Source organism: Mustela erminea, chromosome 15 (assembly GCF_009829155.1).
Source record: "Mustela erminea isolate mMusErm1 chromosome 15, mMusErm1.Pri, whole genome shotgun sequence".
NCBI classification, from domain to species: domain Eukaryota; kingdom Metazoa; phylum Chordata; class Mammalia; order Carnivora; family Mustelidae; genus Mustela; species Mustela erminea.
The window spans coordinates 57599135-57622093 of NC_045628.1; the positions used below are offsets into that span (position 1 = coordinate 57599135).

Here is a 22959-nt window from a genome sequence, read left to right on the forward strand (position 1 = left end):
ATTTTAGAGCTGCAGGAAAGATTTGAGGCTTTTTGCAAGCTTTCAACTCTGAGGTATTTTGGAAAACTGTAATTCTGTTTGTTCTCTGCTGTGTGCATGTGGTTTCTTAAAACACAAGTGTGCTTATTTTCTGCGTCCTTTCCATAGCAAACATTTCCCCCCAAACTATAGGCTCCAAAAGTGGGTTCCCGAGTGCGTGTGACATACAGCCTCCTTTGGAAGCTTCTGGAGAGTGACTGTCTCTGCAGTGAACAACCTGCTGCAGTTTTGAGGCTTGCTAGGTGGCTTCTGACCTCGTCTTGGGCTATGCCCTTCCTGTGTTCCGCAGCCAGATGGGCCCGGGGCGTTCTGTGTATTCCCGCGGGCCAAGAGGTACTGCCGCGCTCTCATGAAACTCAATTTGATGATGGTGAGGGCGCTCTATATAGAGCACTTTGGGCAGTCTCCCCTATAAAATAGCAATTTGTGAGCGACTGTCAGCATGTAGAAGGGACTCTAAAGCTAGATGACTTTGGTTTGAACACTAGCTTTTCAAAGTTTTTTCCTGGTTGCTTTCCTGTTTCTTTTTACGCTCCAATTTTTAACCAACCTAGAATTAATTTTGTTAGAAGGAGTCAAATTCAGATCTAGCTATTTAATCTTTTTTTTTTTTAACGATTTTTTAAATGAATTTTTCTTGTGGGAAATATACAACGTTGAATTTACCATTTTAACCATTTTTAGGTGTGAAGTTAGGTCATGTTAAACACACTCCCGACTGGGCCGCTGTATGGCTTTGTGTAATGGGTGGAATTATTGTGTCTCCGTTTGTTTATCTGCAGGTGGGGATAACACACCCATGAAGTTTTTATGAGACTAAGAGTGAGTCTCTAGAAGACACTCAGTGTTTCCAGGCCACTGTAGGTGTTCAGTGGTGATTACACACCATGACAACACACCGTCCTGGTTGACTTGCATTTGGTGTCCTTATGTCTGTTGTGTGTATTATGTGAAAGGGTAGGTGGTGACAACTGTCACCCACTGAATCCATGTGGAGACCTAGAGAATTCTCAGTGCAGACACTGGAATTTTCCTCATTCTTGTGTCCACGTTAGCATGGGACTAACATGTACTTGGAGCTGCAGGGGAAGAAGAGATTTTCCAAGACTTAGATTTCATATGGTTTGCAAAGCAATTAATAATGAAAAGATAAAACCTGTTTAGTTTTCATGATTAAAGCATAATGCAAGAGGCTTAGAGAGGGTGGAGACTTCTGACTGTATTCCACAAACACTAACTCTTTTCAGAGCCTTTGATAAAAGCTCTTACTTAAAAAAAAATATGATAGCAACAATTAGTTTTCATGAAGTCTAGATGAGTAGATCATGTGATCACAATGAGAGGGAAAAGGGAAGTCTCCAGAAAAGAAACATTTTGTTTACATTTAAATCTTCTAGAAATGATATGTTTGAAAATAATATACCAGTTTAATGTATTTTCTTAAATAAGCTAGATAAATCACATTTCTGTTATACTTTCTGGTAAGTGATAAAAACAGTCTCAATTTGTACAATAAAGATTGTACAACAATCTTTTACTTTTGAGTTCAACAAGGAGCTTCCAACTAGATCTGTAAAAAAGGATGCGGAAATCATCTGAAATAAACTATTTCCAGCCTTAAAATTCATGTTCCTACAATAGAATATACTATACTCAGTCACCATCACAAAAATGTCTTTCTTATCTGTGCTGTCCTAGCTAAATGTGAACTTTAAAAATGGGAAAACCAGGCACTTTGTAGACAGTTCACTCTTTGTTTCGTATTTTTGGGGGCTAAGAAAAAAAAATTGCCCAAGGAAGTATTTCTGGAAGGAGTCAAACTTTTCAACTGCCTTCATAGTTTAGCCTTCGGTATTTTTGTTGTTTTAGAAATTGGTAGTGACCCTAAGGAGGAATACACATTTCTTAAGCATGGATCATGATTGGTTCCTAATGAGTGAGTGACAACGTAGCAAATAATGCTGTTATCACCTGACACACAGTTGGTCAGGTTATCAGCATAATACCATTATTATCACTGAATTGTGTAATAAACATGTGGGCAGAGTGCTGTCGTGGACATAACACTGGATTTTGGTTCAGGAAGTCTGAATTCCAGGACTCACCATTGTGCTTGGGCCATGGAGCCAAGCCCTTAGGTTTCAAGAAGTTGTGATGGAAAAGAGAAAGGCATTGCTTTATGGTAGCAGCTTCTAGAAGGTTGTTTTCTAGTTCATCTTCTCTCCTCATTTTTCACATTTTTCCAGGATGACATCATGTATGGCAACTCCTTATTTATATGCTGATGTCTTTCAAAAGTACACTTAAGGGGTGCCTGGGTGGCTCAGTGGGTTGGGCCTCTGCCTTCCTCTCAGGTCATGATCTCGGGGTCCTGGTATCGAGCCCCGCATCAGGCTCTCTGCTCCGTGAGGGGCCTGCTTCCCCCCTCCCCTGCCTGCCTCTCTCCCTACTTGTTATCTCTCTCTCTCTCTCTCTCTCTCTCTGTCAAATAAATAAATGAAATCTTAAAACAAAAACAAAAACCTACACTTTAACCAACACCTTTCTTATGGCTCCAGCCCCTCTGTCCAGTGACCAACAGACCACTCTGCTTGGCTACTCCATACATATCTTAACTAAGGTCACCGTGACTCTTCTAACCCACCACTACCCTGTTTCTTTCCCAGCTTTCCTTTTGAGCAAGTAGCAAGTTTCCAGGCATTTCTCCAAGACAGAAATCCCGAGATGCCCTCAATCTTTCTTTCTCCTCACTTTCTGTATTTAACTGATCGCTAAGCTCTGCCAATTGTACCTCATACGTGTCTCCCTTGTCCATCCCGTCCTAACGATAATGGCGACAGCGGTGGTGGTGGTGAGGATGGTGACGATGATGTCCGTTTCTCTATATCAACTTCTTCACCTTACTTCAAACCCTCCTCATTTCTTACCTGGATTTTTGTGGCTGCGGTTGGACAACCGCTTCCGTGGATCCCTGTTCAACATCACTTCCATGTGCCTCGGCCATAATGCCAGTCACACTTCCTCCACACACTTCTCCATCCATGCATTCTTCATCCAGGCTGCGTGTTTTCGCCCGGAGTGAATTATCGCCTTTGCCCTGGGGATCTCTGTCTACCTGTCTGGAGATTCAGCTTCTAGGTCCTGAATCCTTTTTCAAGCTTTCATACAGAATCGGTATTTTTAACCATGCCGATAAATTTAGGTCTAATCCATTGTATGTTTTCTTTTGTTCATTTCTCTACCTCCCCAGTTGGACTCCGTAAATCACTCGAGGTTCTGAATTGAGTCTTAAATTCACATCACTGCATACGGTACTGGGCCTGGTGTGTCTGTCTTGTAGAAGACAGCCAGCAAATGACTGAGTGAGAGAGTGACCGGGTGGAGGGTTTTCCCTGATGTGGGAAGGGATTGGGAAGGTGCCACACAGCCCTCGGGAGTCTCCCTCCAGCATCTGTGACTTCCTGCTGAGCAGGCTTACGTGGGTGATTTTGCTGGGCTCTTTCCAGTTATATATGTGCTTGGGGATCAGAGCTGAAAAATATAAGGCAGGACTACTTTTACATTTCCAGACTGAGCTTGTTGATAGGCAGAGGTACTGAGGTTGAACAAGACTGAGTTAATAGTGAAAGACACACGTTTCTCTCAGGCATCCATAGGACTATGGCCATCGCAGTGGCCTCACTTCCTGTTCATGCCCACACACTTCAAGTGGGCCCTGAACGTCACCTGGCTGTCATTCTGCATTTGTTGAGTGCATTTGCTTTCCCGCTTTCTTATTAGCTACTTCATACTTTGTCTTTCCTTAAACCTTTAATATCTTCTCCTCTCTCCCTCTCTGCTGTTCGGGCTCACAGACAGTCGGAGGAGACTTCTCTGTCTCCCTTCCGCCCCATCTACTCAGTTATCTGCATCTCTGCCCATACCCACTGCCTCACCCCCTCTGCTAGAGAAGAATTGTCCATTTTCCTTTGGAAGGCCATGCCTGATGCTTGAGCTCCCCTACGCTTCTGAAAAACACCACTGTATTTATTGTCTCATTTCTCTGCTGATTCCTGTTTCCCCCTTTTCACCAAGTGATCCCCATCAGCATACAAACATGCTGGTATTTCTTCCTCTGATAGGACCTTCCCTCCAGCTTCTATCCCATTTCTTGTCTCCCCTCTACCACAGGCTCTTTGATTTGCTTAAACTCATTGTAACTTATTTGTCTTCTTCCATACTCTCTCTCATTCCTTGAATTAAAAACAATTTAATTGTGGTAAAATACACATAGCCTAAAATTTACCATCTTAACTATTTTTAAGTGTAAAGACCAGTGGTAAATACATTCCCATTGCTCGTGAGGCCATTCTCCAGAACTTTTTCATCTTGCAGAACTGAAACTCTATACCTACTAAACAGTAACTCCCCATTTCCCCCTTTCCCCCAGCCCTTGGCAACCACCGTTCTACTTTCGAACGGTCTGAGTTTAACTACTTTAAATAGTCCTTCCATTTTCTCTTAAACCCACTTCCATCGGGCTTTTGTTCCCACGTGCCCCCAGCACGCCTCGAGGTCACCTGTGACCTGTACCAGGCTAGATACAACACTCATTGCTCCGCTCTGGACTGATCTGATCCAGCAGTAGCGCAGGGCACAGGGCATGCACTCCCTCCTCCTTGACACAGTTGCTTGACCTGGTTTTCAGGAGATCATACTTGCGGGGTTTTCTCCCTTCCTCACAGACTTCCTTCTTAGTCTTCTTTTCATTTCCCACCTCTGTGCCTTGGGATGCCTCTGGGGCTCAGTGCTGGGCCCTCTTGTCCACCTTCACTGAACCCCTCGGAAATCTTAGTTTTGTCTTTAAGTGTGATTTCTGCTCCCACAGCTCCTGCCATTTGTATCTCCAGATATGTGCCCTGGGCTCCAGACGGGTGCGTCTCCCCACCCGATACCTTCTCGTGCGTGCCTGCTGGGTGTCTCAACACTGATGTCTCCAAAACGAGCCCTCACAATGTTCCCCACAGTGTCTGGCCACAGGCTTCCGCATCTCGGGATGACGACGCCACTCTCACTTCCGGAGCCAACATCTACAGGCATCTTTGACTATTCCCTTTCTCTCAAAATCACATCCAATCAGAAAATTCGCTAACCTCTCCTTTCACAGGGTATGACCTGAGCCCACCACTTCCTGCCTCTCCCACTCTCCCACTCGGGTCTAGCCACACGGTCTTACCTGGCCTGGATTATTGTAGGAGCCTTTGTAGGGTCTTTCTGTCCCTGTCCTTGCTCCCTCAGAAGCTATTCTCAACACAAGATCTAGTAAGATGCTTTTTAAGAGTGGAGGAGACCCTGTGCAAAACCTTCCAGTGGCCAGTAAATGCCGCATCTTCCCCTTACCAAGGTCCCCACTTGGTCTGCTCCCCTATGACATGCTCCCTGGCCTCAGTTTCTTATTTTCTCACCCTGGTTCCCTCTGCTGGAGCCACACAGCGTCCACCGTCCTGTGCTGATTCGGGCTTTTCAGTTTGCTGCTGACCCCGAGTGCAAGGCTCATCCCCCCAGATGTGCCCATGACTTCTTCTCTTGACCTCCTCCAGCTTTCACCTAACATCACCGGATTCGTGAGTCCTCCCTGGTCACCCTGTTTAAAATTGCAGGCCCCCTCCTCCATACTTTCTACTCGCTCTTTCTCTCTAGCTTGTATCACCATCTAACACACTCTGTATTCTCCCTGTTAGTTTTATTTAGGTCGCCCCACCTGAACCTACGCTCCAGAGGGCAGGCGTTTTGCCAGAGTTCATGGAGCCGGTGCACAAATATTTGTTGAATGACTGTAGAGAAAAAAAAAAACCTCTCCCAAACAGAAGATTATAATTCATTGTCCATTTCCCTCTCCTAATAGTATCTAAGTTTCACTTGAAATTTCAAGTTCTTGTTTTATCTAAAAGATGAACAAAGCTGAATTTAAAATTCTGCAAAATGAGGTGTGTGCTTTCAAAAAAGCACATACAAGTAAAATCATAATTTAGGCTACTCTGAACATTCTTGTACACATAAACTATCATTGGTAGTAAAAACACTGTTTCCATTATGCACTGGAAAACTCCTATGGATTTTCAAATAGATGCAAATGTAAAATTCATTTTCATATCGACTTTCATTTAAATATTACAGTAGCTTTAGATTTCCTGATTCATATCTTAAAAATATCACTGGTAGTATCTTTGAGGTTTTTTTTGATAGGTTGTGGTCAAGTTTGTGGTCCTCTTTCGACCTCACTAGCATATGTTGAAACTTGTGGATGGCTTTTGAAATTTTGCCTCATTTGAGATTAACCAACTACTGATAATTAATAACACCATATGGTATAAATTTTGAATTCTGTATGATTTATACCTCCACATCATGGCTCTTACCCTCCCTCTACTCACTTAACACAAGTATTTGGAAAACTTGAATTACGGATGGTCTGGCTAGTAGAGCTGCAGTTTACATCATAGTTAATAAAAGGAAAGATTCTTTTCTTTATCTTGAACTCTCTTAAAATGTACCAATACATTTTCGTGCCATTTAGAAAGTCTCCCAGTTATCTTATCTGTGATAATTAAAGATCTTACATGGTCTCATGACTGAGATTATTTACCAAATTGTAGAAAAAATAATAACATTTGATTTGCCTCTAAAGGGCTCTTTTCGGGGCAGGAGCAGAGGACATAAGAGAGAGTGAGAGAGAGAGAGAGAATTTTAAGCAGGTTTCACACCAGTGTGGAGACTGACTTGGGGCTCAATCTCACAACCCTGAGATCACAACCTAAGCTTAAATCAAGAGTTGGATATTTAACAAGCCACCCAGGCACCCCTAAAAGGCTCTTTTTTTAAAAAAAAGATTTTATTTATTTATTTGACAGACAGCGATCACAAGTAGGCAGAGAGGCAGGCAGAGAGAGAGCGAAGCAGGCTCCCTGCTGAGCAGAGAGCCCGATGTGGGGCTCGATCCCAGGACCCTGGGATCATGACCTAAGCTGAAGGCAGAGGCTTAATTAAACCACTGAGCCACCCAGGTGCCCCTAAAAACCTCTTTTTAATGGGAGAGACCAAATCAAAAATATATGTGAAAGTACTATGTAAAGTACAAAAGTACTCCGTCTGCTTTATCTTTGGGGGGTAGTATTCACTTTTCTTCATGGTTTTGTTTGCTATTTTTAAAGAACATAATAAAAGAGTCTGATGAACTGATGGTTATGGTGAACTGAGGACTGTTTCACCATAAATTTGATTTAAAAAGCTTCCAACAAAGGTAAAAATCGTAGAAAAATGTTACCACTTGGTCATTTTTATGAGAAAGGACGTTCTCTCCAGCAAGTAACTTTTCTTTCATGGTTGAGAGTTTCAATATTTATGTAATCATCAACTCACAACAGCGCATTGTTTCAGTCTTGATAGCGAGCCTGGAATGATAATAAAACTCAGGCAAGTCTGGGACCACAGAGTCCAGAGTTTTCTGCTCTCTCTTCTCCCCCGCTCTCTGCCAAGGATGCGGAGTCTGCTCCCGGCCTCCGACTCCAGCACTCTCGTGGATGGCGGGCGTGCGCGAAGTCCCTACTTAGAGCCCTTGGGACTCACCTCCTTTGCCTTCCCCAGATTACTCCTCTGGCAGTACTTTCCAGATCCCTCACTGACTAGCAACTCGTCTTCCTCTAGTTACGGTGAGACAGAGACTACCCATTAACCGGTTGCTAAGTGACTGTCCTTATCGGCTCAGCCTTGGTGGGGCAACAAGCCCTTTGCTACGTTTTGAATACTAACCACGTGCTTTAGTGAAGGGGTCTTTGAGCTCTAGAACCCCCCCGCCCCAGGAAAAGCTCCCCCTCTTGCAGCGCAGAGAACCTGAGGTCCTTGCCCTCCCCTCACAGCATCTGAGCAGCTGCTCTGTCTGCTCTGCCGTGGGGCTGGTCCCCCGCACTCCCTGTCCCCTGCCCTCGGGCTCAGGAGCCCTGTCCCCAGCAGAGCCCCATGCAGTGTCTCATTTGGGCTCCTCTGCACCCCAGGGGATCCCTGTTCCTGTGCTAATCTGCAATGGAGCCTGTTCTTACACCTCTCTTACTGTGAAAGGCAGGGCTGTTCCTTTCTGTGCTGTGAGCCTGTGACAGCAGAAGCTGTCCTAGCTCTATTTCCTTCCGGAACCATCTTCTGCGAGTTCAGGTGCTGCTGCTCTATACACATCATTTCACTTTTCCTTCCCAATGGGGATGGGTGGGGCCCAAGTGAATCAAGCACACATTTGGCGGCGGCGGCCAGTGGGGCAACATACATGCAGGTGGATGGACGGAGCCGGAGAAAACTGTGAGGGGGTGCTCGGTCACAGAGCTGCATGACGCTGTCCATGACACCGTCCCTATGTCATTGTCCAGAGCTGCCCCCTTCTCTCAGGCTGCCAGCCCCTGTAGGCTTAGTCATTTCTGGCATTCTGGGGAATTTCATGTTCTAGGATAATGTTTGTCTTTTATGACCATTTTGAAAAAATGCGGTTTTTTTCCAACTGTGATAAAAATAACCTACAGCGGAAAAAGGACCACGTTAAGCATGTCTCAGAGTGTAGTTTGGTACACTCGCGGGGTGCAGCCATCACCGCCGTCCATCTACTGGGTTTTATCTGTGTAGTCCTGAGACGTAGCTCTCCCTTCCGCCTCCCCACTGGCCACTGCGCTTCTACTTTCTGTCTCTCTGAGCTTCACCACGCCAAGCCCCTCCTACAAGTGCAATCGTACGGTGTCTGTCTTTTTTGTGGCTGGCTTATTTCCCTTAGCAAAATGTCCTCAAGTTGCATGCACGCTGTAGTGCGTGTCCAACCCCCCTTCCTTGTCAAGGCTGCATCCTATTGCACTGTATGCGTACACCCCGTTTTGCTTCTTTGCTCCTCCCCTGGTGGACATCTGGGCTCTTGTCACCTTTTGGACATTGCAAATTAGGCTACTTAAAGCATTCGTGTTTTATAGGAAAAGTAGTATCTCCCCTTCAAATTAGTAGGTCCCATTTTAAAGATGATTACCATCAAGGGGCTGTTGTTATTACGTCTCTGAGACCAAAGTTGTCTTCAAGCAAATGGGATGTGATTCGTGGTGCAGTGAAGCCTTAGCTCCTCAGAGTCACAAAAGGATGGGTCGTGACAGAGAGGCTGCACCCACCTAAAATGTTTTCATTTTGAGTAACTTTATAGAGAACAAAAAAAAGAATTAAGGACACACTTCCCTCCTGTCTTCAACAGAATATTTGAAATGCAGTTTAATCCTCAAGTTGACAGGGGCACCTGGGTGGCTCAGTGGGTTAAACCGCTGCCTTCAGCTCAGGTCATGATCTCAGGGTCCTGGGATCGAGTCCCGCATCGGGCTCTCTGCTCAGCAGGGAGCCTGCTTCCCTCTCTCTCTCTGCCTGCCTTCCTCTCCATCTACTTGTGATCTCTCTCTGTCAAATAAATAAATAAAATCTTTTTTTAAAAAATTAAAAAAAAAATCCTCAATTTGGCAAACTACTGCTGGATTGTTTGGAGTCATTTGTATGTCCTTGTCTCTGGTCCCTGCCATTGCAGCTTAAATTTTTTAACTTAAAAGTACTTAAAATTGAAAATGTAGATCGATCTCACCATTCATTACTGTTCCATGTAAGAAATGTACTTTCTTACGGCTGTCTCTTTTCCTTACATGTTTGTTGTTTCTAAAATGCTGTGGGGCTGGAACAGTGATAAATAGCATTTGTTAGAATTGTGTTGAAGAGTAGAAAACCTCTTTGTAGAGGTTCTTTAAGTGAAATGATTATACTTTGGAGCAGAAATTCCCTACCCATACTGCCCTCCACCACACACATCTATGCTGTTCTTTTAAAAATCGATAACCTGATTTTTTGGGGGGGAGGGCAGTGCTTTGGAGAGGTACAATAAATCAGGTTTTGCTAAATGTGTCAGTAATGCATTTGTTAGTAAAAGGCCACCTACACGTCATTACCTCTCGGCACTTTGCGGGCTTACAAAAATCACCCACTAATAAAACCACTGCACCAGGAGTCTAATCTGACACTAGATGCTTTTTGGCACTTACCAAAATTAATTTCGGTTTCTTATTTCTTCCTGCAGCCTTGGAAAGGGAAACCTTCCAACCAACTTAGGAATTTTTCACTAAAAATACACTATATTTTTTTAGTCCGTTATCTAAGATTTGCTGTTATCATGAAGCATTTATGTGTATGGTTTACTTCATGAGCTTGTCAGTTAGGTTTTAAACTCCTTCCCAGTCCAAGCAGTATTATTTCTGGCTAGAAATATTCAGAACCCAGCGTTAGCTAGCCTAATGGTAGAGACTTTGCTTAGAGGCCTTCACTCTGTGCCAGGAGCTGCTCAGAAGACTTAGAGGTATCAGTCATCTCATGTGATCCTTCCAGTAATTCAATGGGGCTGGGACCGTTATTATCCTCATGTTACAGATGAGGAAATGGAGGTATGGAGAAATTAAATAATTATTTCCAAGTCCACACAGCTGAGTGGTGGGACCAGGATTTGAACTCAAGTTGTCTGACCTAAGAACCTGCTTTCCTACTCCATTCATTCAAACAATATTTATTAAGGCCTTAGTGTACACCACTGAACCATGCAAAATCCCAACCCTCACAGGACTTACATTCTAGTAGGGAGAAAGAGAAAAGTAGTAACCATAATACTAGAATAAATGGTATGTTTCTTGAGGAGTTTATTTAAGTGCTAAGAAAAGGAGAAAATGTAGACTAGAGTGAGGAGGTTAAGACAGAATTTGAGACTTTAAATAGATGGTCAGGGAGGACTCATGGCTCATACTGAGGAATTACTCAACTCATCTCTTCTGTTTGATAAGATTTGTTTTTGTTGTTGTTGTTGATCTTTTAGAGATGTAGCCTGAGATTTTGACCAACTCCCTCAGAACTTTCATGAAACCGCTTATTATTTCTGTCCCTTTAACCCTGGAAGCATCAGGTGGTTTCATCTCCAGAGTCAGGATGAGTCAGCCCAGGGGCTCTGGTTCACAACCGAAAGCAGCTTGCCCTTGCTTGAGTGCATTTCCAAATGGGCAGGTGCCCAGGAGTTACCCCCATGGGTGCTGAGTCATGGGGCCGGGTAGGCGGTCTCTGCCAAGAGAAAAGTTGAAGCGAGGGGCAGTCAGATGCTGGGGGCATTGTGGAGCGGGGGAGATGGGGGGAAGTTCAGAAGGGACAGAAAGATACAGCTGAGATTCTTCTAAAGAGATCCCTGCCTACCTAGGTGCAAGGAGAGAGGGACTGTCCGGAGAGGACATATATTCCCAGACCATGCTTCCGCTTAAGGATGGTCCCTGCATGGTAGTCCCAGGCATGACCAACCAAGAGGGTGGTGATGGTCAGGCACAGAGCATCCTTCCTCAGTATTAGGAAGACAATAGGTCCCAGGCTCTAGTTGGTGGGTCAGGAGTTTAGATTTCTATGTGAAGAAAACCCATTTGACCCGATTTTATTGCAGCATCATGCTTGGGGCTAACATTCCAAACTTTAAACTTTCATGATAACATGTGTATCGTTCAGCTTGAAAAATACATCCTTTGGTCTTGTGGAGCTGGGTGCGATGGTCACTCCAAGATGAGGCCTTCTCGCCTGACGGGAGAGCAAGACCCTGCAGGTGAGCTTTGCAGCAGCGTCGGTCTGCCGGTGCAGCTGCTCTGTGGCTGTCGCGGCCGATCGCTCAGGATGTTGTTCCTGGACCGCTGGCCTCCTCCAGCTCCTCCTGAGGCACCACTTTCCTTTTTTATACAAAAACAACATCGTGCTTCTGATGGTGCTGACTGCACACCAGATTCCAGCGACTGTTTTTCCACCCTCCCTTGCTTATTTTCATTCAGTGGGCTACTTTATTTTAGGGATTTGCAAAGCTTGTTTTGGCCCGGGTGAAACTTATTGTTTTATTTCTGGCTGCGTGGCTTTCATGTCGATGGTTCAGTTAAGCAGCGGACGTGGGGAGGACGTGGCTCTGGGGTTCCGGTTGGCTGCCTGGCTGTGTTGCACGGAGCTGTGGCGTCCCCCACTCTGCAGGGCAGGGCTGGCCCCCGGGGGGCTTTGCAGCGAAGGACAGCGTGCAGCTCAGGGTGGGAAATGAGGTGCCCATGTGACACATGTCCTTCTTTCTGGAGAAAATAATTGGCATCTTGTCAGAAGTTTTCGAAAACACTTCAGAGCAAGGTTTCCAAAGTATCATACCTACTGGTTTATTTCTTGCTTCCTAGCTCTGTATCCTCAGGCAAGTTACTAACCTCTCTGGGCCTTAGTGTCCACACGTAACTGAGAGCTATAACAACACCTGCCTCACTAGGTTATGCTGAGAAATCAAGGAGGAAAAAAATCTAAATTTCTATGATGATAGCCAATTCATAATACATAAAACTCCCTTCCAGGTCGGATTTTTGCTGCTGTGATTGTATCAAAAACTATTTGCGGAGGAATTTAGAATAATAATCTGATTGACTAACAGTTATCTCTGGATCAGCTCAGGTTTTCTTTCCCAAATTAGGATTCATGGTAAAGGTACCAGTGGGCTTTCCAAATCAGGCCCCTCCTGGGCCTCCTTGCCTGGCCCTAGGACAGCGCCACCTGTTGGAAAGGCTTGGTTTAGCTAGGGAACCCGAGAGGTGGGATCATCTACTCAAAGGAATCCCCTGGAATAGAGGGAAGCAACTGGACATCCGGGAAATCCTGATGCCAGAGCCGCTTCCTAAAATTTATGGCCATAGGCCTTGGGCTTCCGGGCTTAAAAAACTAAGTGATTTCAGTGTACCCACAAGGCTGAGAAACACTAGGCAAACATTTTATTTAGGAAAACAGCCAACCCACGAGCTCTCCTGCTCTAGAGGTGGTACCTCTCTATATTTTTAACAGAATTAGACCAATAAACAATAAAAATAAACACAAATTCCTCATCTGTAGTTACCTCTTCCTAAATTTAAAAGCTTACTTACCTGTCGTCGCTCAGAACTTACTGGGTCATTTCAGAGCTCCTGACCCATTTGCCCCGCTGGTTTTGGTTGTATTACAAGATGAAGATTGGATTGGCCTTCTTCACTTTTGCCTGTTGTCTATGAGTACTTGTTCTTTTTGTCTTCCTGGGTTCGACAACGCTCACAGGCCCCACCTTGGTCCGTCTGTCGTAGTGGGTGGGATGACCAGGCTTCTGGCATGGCTCTATTCTTTCAAAGGCCAAGTTAGGGATGCTCACAGCTATGTGCACACTGTGAACTGGCTGTCCTCTTACTTGTTTAATTACAGCTAAGTCCTAGATTCCTTCCTTCTGTTCCTGCTGCTCCTCTTCCTCCCTGTCCTCCCTGTCCTGACCCCATCCTCCTTCTTTTTCTTCCTCCTCCTCCTCTTCCTCCTCCTCCTCTTCCTCCTCCTCCTCCTCCTTCTTCTTTTACAAGAAAGATCAGATTTTGTTTTCTCTTTTTTCCACTAACAGAAAGATTTTGAACAAATTGGTATGCCACTCCCTGCTTCCTCCCCCAGTATTTATAACTGGATTATCTGCTCTGGGTTATCAAAGTCAAAACAGCATAATCCAGACTAACTTCAGCCCTTTTGGACAGCTTTCCTGTGGTGCTTGCAGACACTCAAAGATACAAAGTGATGTCTGCATTAGCCTGAGGAAAGCCCAGGAAAGCACATTACCTGGTTTTGGGAGCCTTTTTCTGTCTTCCAATAATAAAGTTAATTCAAAATTAAATGATACTCAGAGACAAGTAGGGAAAGTAAGTCATGGCTTTGAAAACCCGTTCTAAACTCTTCAGTGAACAGAGTGCTTACGTAGGGTTAGCGTAATTAGTGGGTGAGGCCAGGATTTCTACTTACCAAGTTTCCGGGAGCCGTTTCCAGAATTTAGCCCATTAGCTGACATATTGTTTTCAGTACTTTATTTTTTGAACATCGTGTTTATAACTGTCTTCCCCTCTGGGTCTATACACAGAACATGCTGCTTTTCTTTTGACTGTATTTTGGACAAATAAAAATGCAGTGAAGATTAATTGCCGTATCTTCCTAATAATCTTGCTGAGGGACACATCATGGTCTTGCTGGCATTGTTCTGTGGAGAAAGAGTGGTCTCACGTGAGGAACTCTGTCAGGTCCTATAGTTAGATGTCCTTAGGTGTGAGCGTAACTGCTTATCTCTGTGGCTCTGGGCAGGTCACGCAGTCTAGTTTCTTCAGATGTTGGGGGCACAGCTCCTTGGGGTGGTTTAAATGAGGTACCAGATGCAAAACTCCAGATACAGTGTGTGGCACAAAAGACATGCCTAATGGATGGTAATGTGATTTACCCACCTGGCTTTCAGCTCCTTATGTGTACCTTTTCCCTTTTCAGCACAAGTAGAACATCTTACCTTATAGTTCATTCTGGGTTTGCTTCATCTCATTTTTCAAATGATAAATTCCTTAAAAGTAAGTCTCTGTGTTTTTCACTTCTCCAGAAACCTCGTCCTGAGTGTATGTTGATAAATAAGTCAATAATCCATCATATGGTCAATGAACTTAAATAAGAAAGGAGAGCTTTTCTCTTTCCTTTCTCTTCTTTCTTACTTTTTCTTTTTTTTCAGTCCATTTTTCAGCTTTGTTTTAACTTCAACAATGCTGGTTTAGGCAACTCTTTTATTTAGGCATTGAAAGAGTGAGCTGTGTGCAGATTCTGTAATCAATTTCTTCCCCTTTCTTGTGGAAACTGGAACACGAATGCAGGATGATAGGAAGCACAGTGCATGGGAAAATTCTCACTCACAGTTGGACATGGAGCTCTGTTCATGTGACTAGCAATGTAGTAGGCTCAGGCAGGGCAGTTGCCCATTGCTTGTAACTTCATTTATAATGAATAGCCAGAGTCCTTTCAGGAAAAGGATTCCTGAAAAAATAGAGGACAGCTAAGTTAAAAACAAGGATTAAAGGGATACCTGGCTGACTCAGCTGGTTAAGTCCTCAACTCTTGATTTCAGGTCGGGTCGTGAGATCGAGCCCCGTGTCAGGCTCCAAGTGGACCATGGAGCATTGTCTGCAAGTTTGAAAATAGAGTGCTTTTTAAAATTAGATTATCTGATAAGAATATAGATTTTACAATGAAAGGACAAATTTGTCAAAAAGATGGGCCAGTAATTATTATATGTGGGTTTGTACTTTATAACTTTTTTTGTCAACCGCTGCTATTGATTATCACAAGGAAACAAAATCACTTGGATTCTGACTATTTTGACAGAAAATACTTGAATTCTGAATACTTTTTATCCATAGAAATCTTAGATCTGAAAAGAATGTTAAAATTGATCCAGTTGCATGTACTCGGGTTTTACCTATTCAGAAACAGTGACCCGGGAAGCTGAGTAACTTCCGCAAACATCTCAAGCGGTTGTAAATTTAGAGCTGGTCTTCTGCTCTCTGATTGGAGCGGTTTCTACTGTTGATTTGCTATCCCATGATCTTTTAAAAGGTTTATAGTTACATGACAGCATTTCTACAAAAACCCCTATATCCTTTTGTTTAAAAAAAGTGTGAGTGACACTGAAACTAATAAAAACATTATTATTATTTAAAGCAGTTATCGAAACATTCAACTTGATGGTCTCGTTCTCGCAGTTCTCAGGAAAGTCAAGTTTGAATGTAAACTGGAACCTCCGTAGAATTTTTTCTTTGAGTCTAACCTAAAGGAAACAGCCCATAAAAGTTTTCTGGGCAGATTTCCAGCGTTGTAGCACACGCAGATTGCCCTGTCTAATAGAGTTTCGGGAAGAAAGAATGCAAGAGGCTTGTGAAATTGTTTTCCATTGAGGTTCTAAACATTCACGAAATGCTTGTCTCTGTATTCCCCTCAGTAAGAGCATGGGACTTCATGGTTTGCTCTGGCTTCTTCGCTCTCTTTTCAAATGAAACAAAATTCTGTGTGTAGAGAATATGTGTATGTATGTGCATGTGTCTGCGTGTATATGCACATACGTGTTTATATGCAATATATATAACACATGTACCTATTTTATATTGAATCCGTTTCTGTATGCAAAATCAAGTAAGTGATGCATTCACATTTCTAAAGGTACAGCAGGATGTACAGTGGGGGACTGTCCCTCCGACACCCCTCCTCTGTGCAAGAAACCCTCTCTCTAGAAACGACCACTTCTACCAGTTCCTTTTGCAGCTTCTACAGATAATTTATTTATATTTCCATATCTTTTTACAACTCTGCAAATATTCATTTAAAAATACAAATACTAAATACTTGGTTCTATGCCAGGCTTTTAAAAGAAATTTATAACATGTCTGGGAGATTGTACCAGATCAGCACACATAAAGCTGCTTCGTTCATTTTAATGACTGCATTGTATCAGCACTGCACTATGGAGTATAGTGTTTAATATTACATTCTACCACATGAAATATTAATATTATGCTAGTATTTATTTATTGATTTAATTTTAGTTTTATTTATGTTTATTAATACCATATTAATATATAATCAGACCTCCACTGATGTTTAACTTGCTCCCTATCTTTTGCTCTTTCAAACCACGTTAAGAAATATGTCAGTTGTACATATGAGTTTATCTGTAGATGAGAAGGATTCCTAGGTTGAATGAAATATGTACATTTGTAATTTTGATTGATATTGCTAACATGTTCTTCATTTCATCACCATTTCCCCAGCATTATAATGTGTTCATCAATCTCTTTTTTGGGGGGGGTGCCTGAGTGGCTTAGTGGGTTAAAGCCTCTGCCTTCGGCTCAGGTCATGATCCCAGGGTCCTGGGATCAAGCCCTGCATTGGGCTCTCTGCTCAGCAGGGAGCCTGCTCCCCCCCACCCACCCCCACTCTCTCTGCCTGCCTCTCTGCCTACTTGTGATCTCTGTCTGTCAAATAAATAAACAAAATCTTAAAAAAAAAAAAACTTTTCTTTTTTTAAAAAGATTTTATTTATTTATTTGACAGAGGGAGAGACAGCCAGGGAGGGAACACAAGCAGGGGGAGAGGGAGAGGGAGAAGCAGGCTTCCTGCTGAGCAGGGAGCCCAATGCGAGGCTTGATCCCAGGACTCTGGGATCATGGACTGAGCCAAAGGCAGATACTTAATAACTGAGCCACCCAAGTGCCCTTCACCAAACTTTTTGATACTAGTCTAATGGGTGAAAAGTATTCTCCCATGTAGCTGTGATTTTCATTGCTCTAATGTGAGTAAGGTTGATCGTTTTTTCATATGCATAAGAGCCGTTTATATTTCCTTTTCTGTGAGCCATCCATTCTTCTTCCTTCCTCCCTTCCTTCCTCTCTCACCTTCCTTGCTTCCTTCTGTCCTTTTTTTTCCCCTGCATTTCAGACTTCTTATCATTGACTGTATAAAAAATTAACCTGTTGGGCTTATGAACTGTAGGACTGCTCACCTGCCCCTCGTTCCTTGATTGTCATGTATGTTTTTGGTGGAGTTTTGTTGGTTTTAGAATGTTGTAAGCTCTGTTTTAATGTGTTGAATTTATCAGTCTTGCACTATGCCATTCATAGGAAGACTTTCTCTATTCTAAGATCATAAACGCAAACTTCCCACGCATTGTCCCTGTGCTGTGATGGCTTCACTTTTTGAAGTTAATCATTTAGGGGCAGCTGGTAGCTCAGGGAGTTAAGCATCTGCCTTCACCTCATACTCATAGTATGTTTATCTTTTCATATACTGCTTAATTCCATTTGCTAATTTTTAAACTTAGGATTTACATAAGTATTTATGTAGAAGGGAGATGCGTAAGTAGTTTCTTTTTGTGTATTTTCTTTTTTAGGTGTTGATATCAATATTATACCTTACTGTTTAAATAAGTATTTAGAAACTTTCCTTCTTTTACTTTGTGTGGAATAGTTTAAATTTTATCAGAATTGTCCCTTTAAACCTGCTTAGAATTCACCTCTGAAGCCATCTAGGTCTGTCCTTGTTTATTTATGTATTTATTTCTCAGAAGAGTAGTCAGGAGGATAGCCCTTGGACTTCTATTTCATTATTGTATTCACCTATTTAAATTTTTTTTTTTTTTTAGGGAGTGTGATTCCTTAAGTATATATGACATGATATTTAATAAACATCTGGTCATACTGATTGAGTCCCTCCTGATGAAGGGTGATATCAGTAATGTTGACTTATTGTTTTTGACAGCGGTAGCTCTTTTCTCATGATTGGTGTTCTATGGTATTTGACAGTTATGTCTGCCATTCCTAGATCTAGACATTAAGGACTGTTCCATTTTTTATTGTTGAGATGGTGGTATTGTAAACCTTAATGTTTGCTTACACTGCTCTGTAGACCTCCATTATTACGGTCTTTGGTACACTTGAGGAAGGGAGCCCAGTTTTATGGTTGGTCATGTGGCCGGCACATTGCCTATCCTTAAGAGAGACACAGTTGATCTGTCTTGGGCTTGTTCATTGTAGGTTCTCAGTTATTCCAGTGAATGCAATATTTTTTTAGTATCTACTATGTGTGTGTTTGCAGAGGATATAATGTCCCAAGAGACAACATATGTTATGAAAGCAAATTGAATTAAATAAATATTATGGTAAAGATATGTATTCAGAGAAGATTGAAGGATACAGTTTTCATTCTTGCCTAGGGGAGAATGACTTTGAAATAATTTTTAGATAGAATGGAAAGTAAATATTGATTTAGTTACTTTTCTATATCTGGCCTGTATTTACAAATTAATATAGAGATAAAACTGTTTTAGCAATATTTTTGCTTTCCCATATGAATTGGGTAATATGCCAGGAAAAAGAAATCAGCCCTAGAGTAACAGAGCTACAAGGAATGAAAATGCTCATCTACATTTAGATTATGCTTATTTTAAAACATGTTAAGAAAAAAAAGTATTCGTAGTGGGTAATTGTACTGGGTCATGTTGAAGATTTATTGACAAAATACTCTTTCCTTTTCTCACAGATTTATCTAAAAACAGACTGGTCGAAGTCCCAATGGAATTGTGCCATTTCGTATCACTGGAAATTCTTAATCTGTATCATAATTGCATCAGAGTCATTCCCGAGGCCATCATTAATCTGCAGATGCTGACCTACTTAAACTTGAGGTAGGTTGACTTCTAAGGATTGTAATCAAATTCAGTGAAAAAAACCGCAATTAACTGTGCTTTCATTTCTATAAGTTTTTTTTTCTTTTTGCAAATCCTGATCACCCTTTGATTATTTAAGATTATTTATTTAAGATTATTATTTAAGATTATTTAAGAACTACCTGTCATAATAAATTAGTAGGGCTATTAATATTGTTTTCGGTGCTAGACTTCTCTGACTATCAGTATGGCAAGATATTTTTGTTTATTTTTTTTTACAGTAATTTATGTGGTATCATTTATACTTTTTGGGTCTTCTGGTGCTTGGTATATTGTCTTCATGTATTGATGTAGTTTTTGGAGGTGGAAGCTAGAGGACGGGAGGAAAGAACTTGAGGGTTGTGACAAATTGGGGCCTTACTGGTCTTTGGGAGTTTTTGTACCTTTGGATTTGCTACTTAGTACTGTCTGAGCCTGTCCCCTTTTGGCCACTTGGGAAAATTCAAGAGCACTGACCAACTGCAGCAAGATACAAAGTTTGCTGTCTTTGACCCCATTCAATTAGGTCAGCATTTGCTGAGGACAGACCAGTGGACTGTACTGATTCCCTAATTATGCACGCACGGTGTAACATATGAACACCCCTGAGCAGCCCTGAAGTTAAGAAAATCAACTTTCATAAGACCCAGGTTTTAGACTTTGTGCTGTAACTGTCTGCTGCTCTGGACAGATTTGGGTTCCTTGTCTCCTAAATCTTTGACTCACACAGGATGTCAGGAGAGAAATAGGAACCGTTAAATCAAATCTATCTCTACTACAAGTGCAAGGTTCCAGAGTTCAAGCTGGAGCAAAACCTCTCCCCATGTCAGTGACATGATCTTGGTGTGGGAAGAGCAGCACCTGATTAGCAGGGCTGGTGTAGTGTCACAAACATGCCAAACATGCCAAATTCCCAATGAACGAAATGGAGCCATTAACTTATGATAATAATGTCCTTTTTCTTTCTTTTTTTTTTCTTTTTTTTTTTTCTGGGTTGTTGGTTGGCTTATGGTTGGCCACGGAGAGTTGGGGTCTTCTCTTGTGTTCTTTGCAGTCAAAAATGGATTTCCACTGTGCTTCATTAGGTGTGCATATCCTTCTTGGGAGTGAGAAAACAATCCTCGTCATGTTTTGAAGTGGGCTAGTGAATAGGATGTAAGTTACTATTAGCATAGCCTGGAGGCTTATAGAACTACCTTCCACTTCTCCAGGTTTCTAGTTCATCTGACCCTTTTGAGTTTCCCTGAATAAGATAATCTAAATTATTTCTGCAACAGCACAATGTTCATTACCTTGGAGTTGACTGATGGAGCCAATGGAGTGGTGTCTTATCGGGTTTGGTTCACTATTTCCCTGAATCATCCGCCCTCTAATTCAAAATCTGCATAGAGGCAGTATCCCAAGAGCACTTGCAGTTGTGCATGTGTTTAATTACCTAGGTCTGTCCTGCTGTGATGCTTTTCACCTCCATTAGTCCTACATGCAACACGTGGGGAGATGTAAGTTTGTACTGTTACACCAAGTCCATACACAATGAGAAGCTGCTGGGTATAGATGAGATCTCTCTTCTGGTATGATACGAACTATAAAATTCTACAAACATGAGGTAATCAAATCTTAAAATTTATATTGTGCTTTAAACGCACTAATATGATTGGTTTTGGTGTGATGATTTTCACGTTGGGCTCAGTCGAGAGTGGAATAATACTGCTATCTTCAGATGGTAGGAAGGATATATTGATGTGTGGGTTTCAGGGTCATTTAGTGCAAGAACAGAGTGAGCCATTGGGACTGAGGATGCTGAAGAGGAACCGTGTAGGTATATTGTAAACAATTTTTGGTGAATTCCTAGGTGATAGGAAGAAGAAATAGATAAAGGGACTGTTGAAGCTTTTTTCTTTGTTTTTTCTGTTGAAGCTCTTTTAGCAGTGTTTTCTGTTTAATTCCTTGTTTGCCTCTATCTTTTCTTCCCTTTATATAGGTCACTTTTATTCTGTGTTTTCTTTGCTCACATCTCTACTTTAATATTACTGTGCTTTAAGACATATTCTGTAGTGTTGAATCCTGACTCTTCAAAGGAATTGATAACTACATGGAGAAAATTTAAAAATATATTATCTCTTTCTTTTCAGAGGAGTTCTGTCAGGGTATATGAAAAATGTATGGACATCCTTGGGGTGTCTGGGTAGCTCAGTCAGTTAAGCAACCAAATCTTGATTTTGGTTCAGATCATGATCTCAGGGTCATGAGACTGATCTCCTTGAAGGGCTCCATACTAGGCATGGGGCCTCCTTAAGATTTTCTCTCTCCCTCTCCTTCTGCCCCCCTCACTGCTCATATACTCTCTCTCTCTCCCTAAAAAGAAGGAAGGCAGACAGGCATATGTATATCCTCTAAACTCTTTCAAAGACAAGTTACACACACACACACACACACACACACAATTATTTTTGATACTTCTTTTGAGTTTATTTCATGAATATAAATCTGTAACATAAAATAATAACAAAGGGCAAGCTTTGAAGTGACCACGAAGATGGCATCTTGTTCAGCTGTAAAACCTTTAACTCCTGACTTACAGGTTTGGTGGGAACATGTCTTCTGAGAATTGGACCCTTGGAACTGAGTTATTTCTCTGTTTGATAGTGATTTGAAGTGGGATGTTTTATTTGTCTAAAGGATCCATTATTGCTTATAAAATAGTAGACGGCTGTCACATCTGCTTATTTGCAGGTATGTAATAAATGTCTAGAAAATACCAGTGGCATCTAACAAAATTGTTAACTCTTCTAAGATGCTGAGCAGTGTTATTCACGTGATAGTGGTGTCTTTGTGAGTTCTTTCTGTCTCAAACTACTCCCCCACTTCCAGCCACCCTCCAGCTGCTGACCGGGGGACATGTAGAATATTGTCCTTGTGTGTGATCATGATACATGTCCCCTCCTCGATATCCAGGACTGGGTGTTACGGTCTTTTCAGGTCTTTTCTGCCTGTTATAAGAATTAAGTCAGTGAAATAATATGTATTTCTTCTTGGATATGGTGGAGGGGCGTGGTAGACGCTGGTTAACTCGAGCCTCTGGAGAACAGACTGCCCATCGGTTTACTTGAAAAGGAAGCAGAGGGACTCAGAATGCCGCAGACATATTAACTCATAGACGAATTACCAGGTTGTCTTCAGTGCAGGTTTTGGGGTTTTTTTTGTTTTTTTGTTTTTGTTTTTGTTTTTTTGTGATAAGTTGCATACTCTGCCAAGGAAAGGAACTTATGTTCTAGACAGAAGCATATCATCAAATCATGGCATTATCACCAATTTAGATGTATCAGAGAAAATCTGTATAAGTTTCAAAAATTAAAGAAAAATGAAATTGCTTTTAAGCATACACTTAAGGTAGACTGAATCAACCATAGCATGTTCTGAAACAGCTTTAACAAATAGGCAAGTTCATTAGGTTTTATAAAGAAGTACCTGGAAATACTTTCTCTTTTGTGATACTTAGGGTTTTCCCTCTTGTTTTATTAACTACAAATAAAGAACTGTGGAATAAAGTAATGCAGAGAAACTGCTTTTCAAATGTTCACAGATTTCATATTTCTTTCTTTCTTTTTATTTTTTTAAGATTTTATTTATTTATTTGACAGATAGAGATCACAAGTAGGCAGAGAGGCAGGCAGAGAGAGAGGAGGAAGTAGGCTCCCTGCTGAGCAGTGAGCCTGATGCAGGGCTCAATCCCAAGACCCTGGATCATGACCCGAGCCGAAAGCAGAGGCTTTAACCCACTGAGCCACCCAGGT

General features: G+C 42.1%; 1 protein-coding gene across 7 annotated transcripts in view; it reads left to right on the forward strand.

Moving 5' to 3' along the window:
• The window catches only part of LRCH1 (leucine rich repeats and calponin homology domain containing 1), a 196486-nt gene that overhangs the window by 77876 nt on the left and 95651 nt on the right, over positions 1-22959 (forward strand). For all 7 annotated transcript variants that reach the window (XM_032314590.1, XM_032314585.1, XM_032314591.1 and 4 more), the window contains one exon: positions 19000-19144. In XM_032314590.1, coding sequence (XP_032170481.1) covers positions 19000-19144 — 145 coding nt within the window. The remainder of the gene's footprint in view (positions 1-18999; positions 19145-22959) is intronic.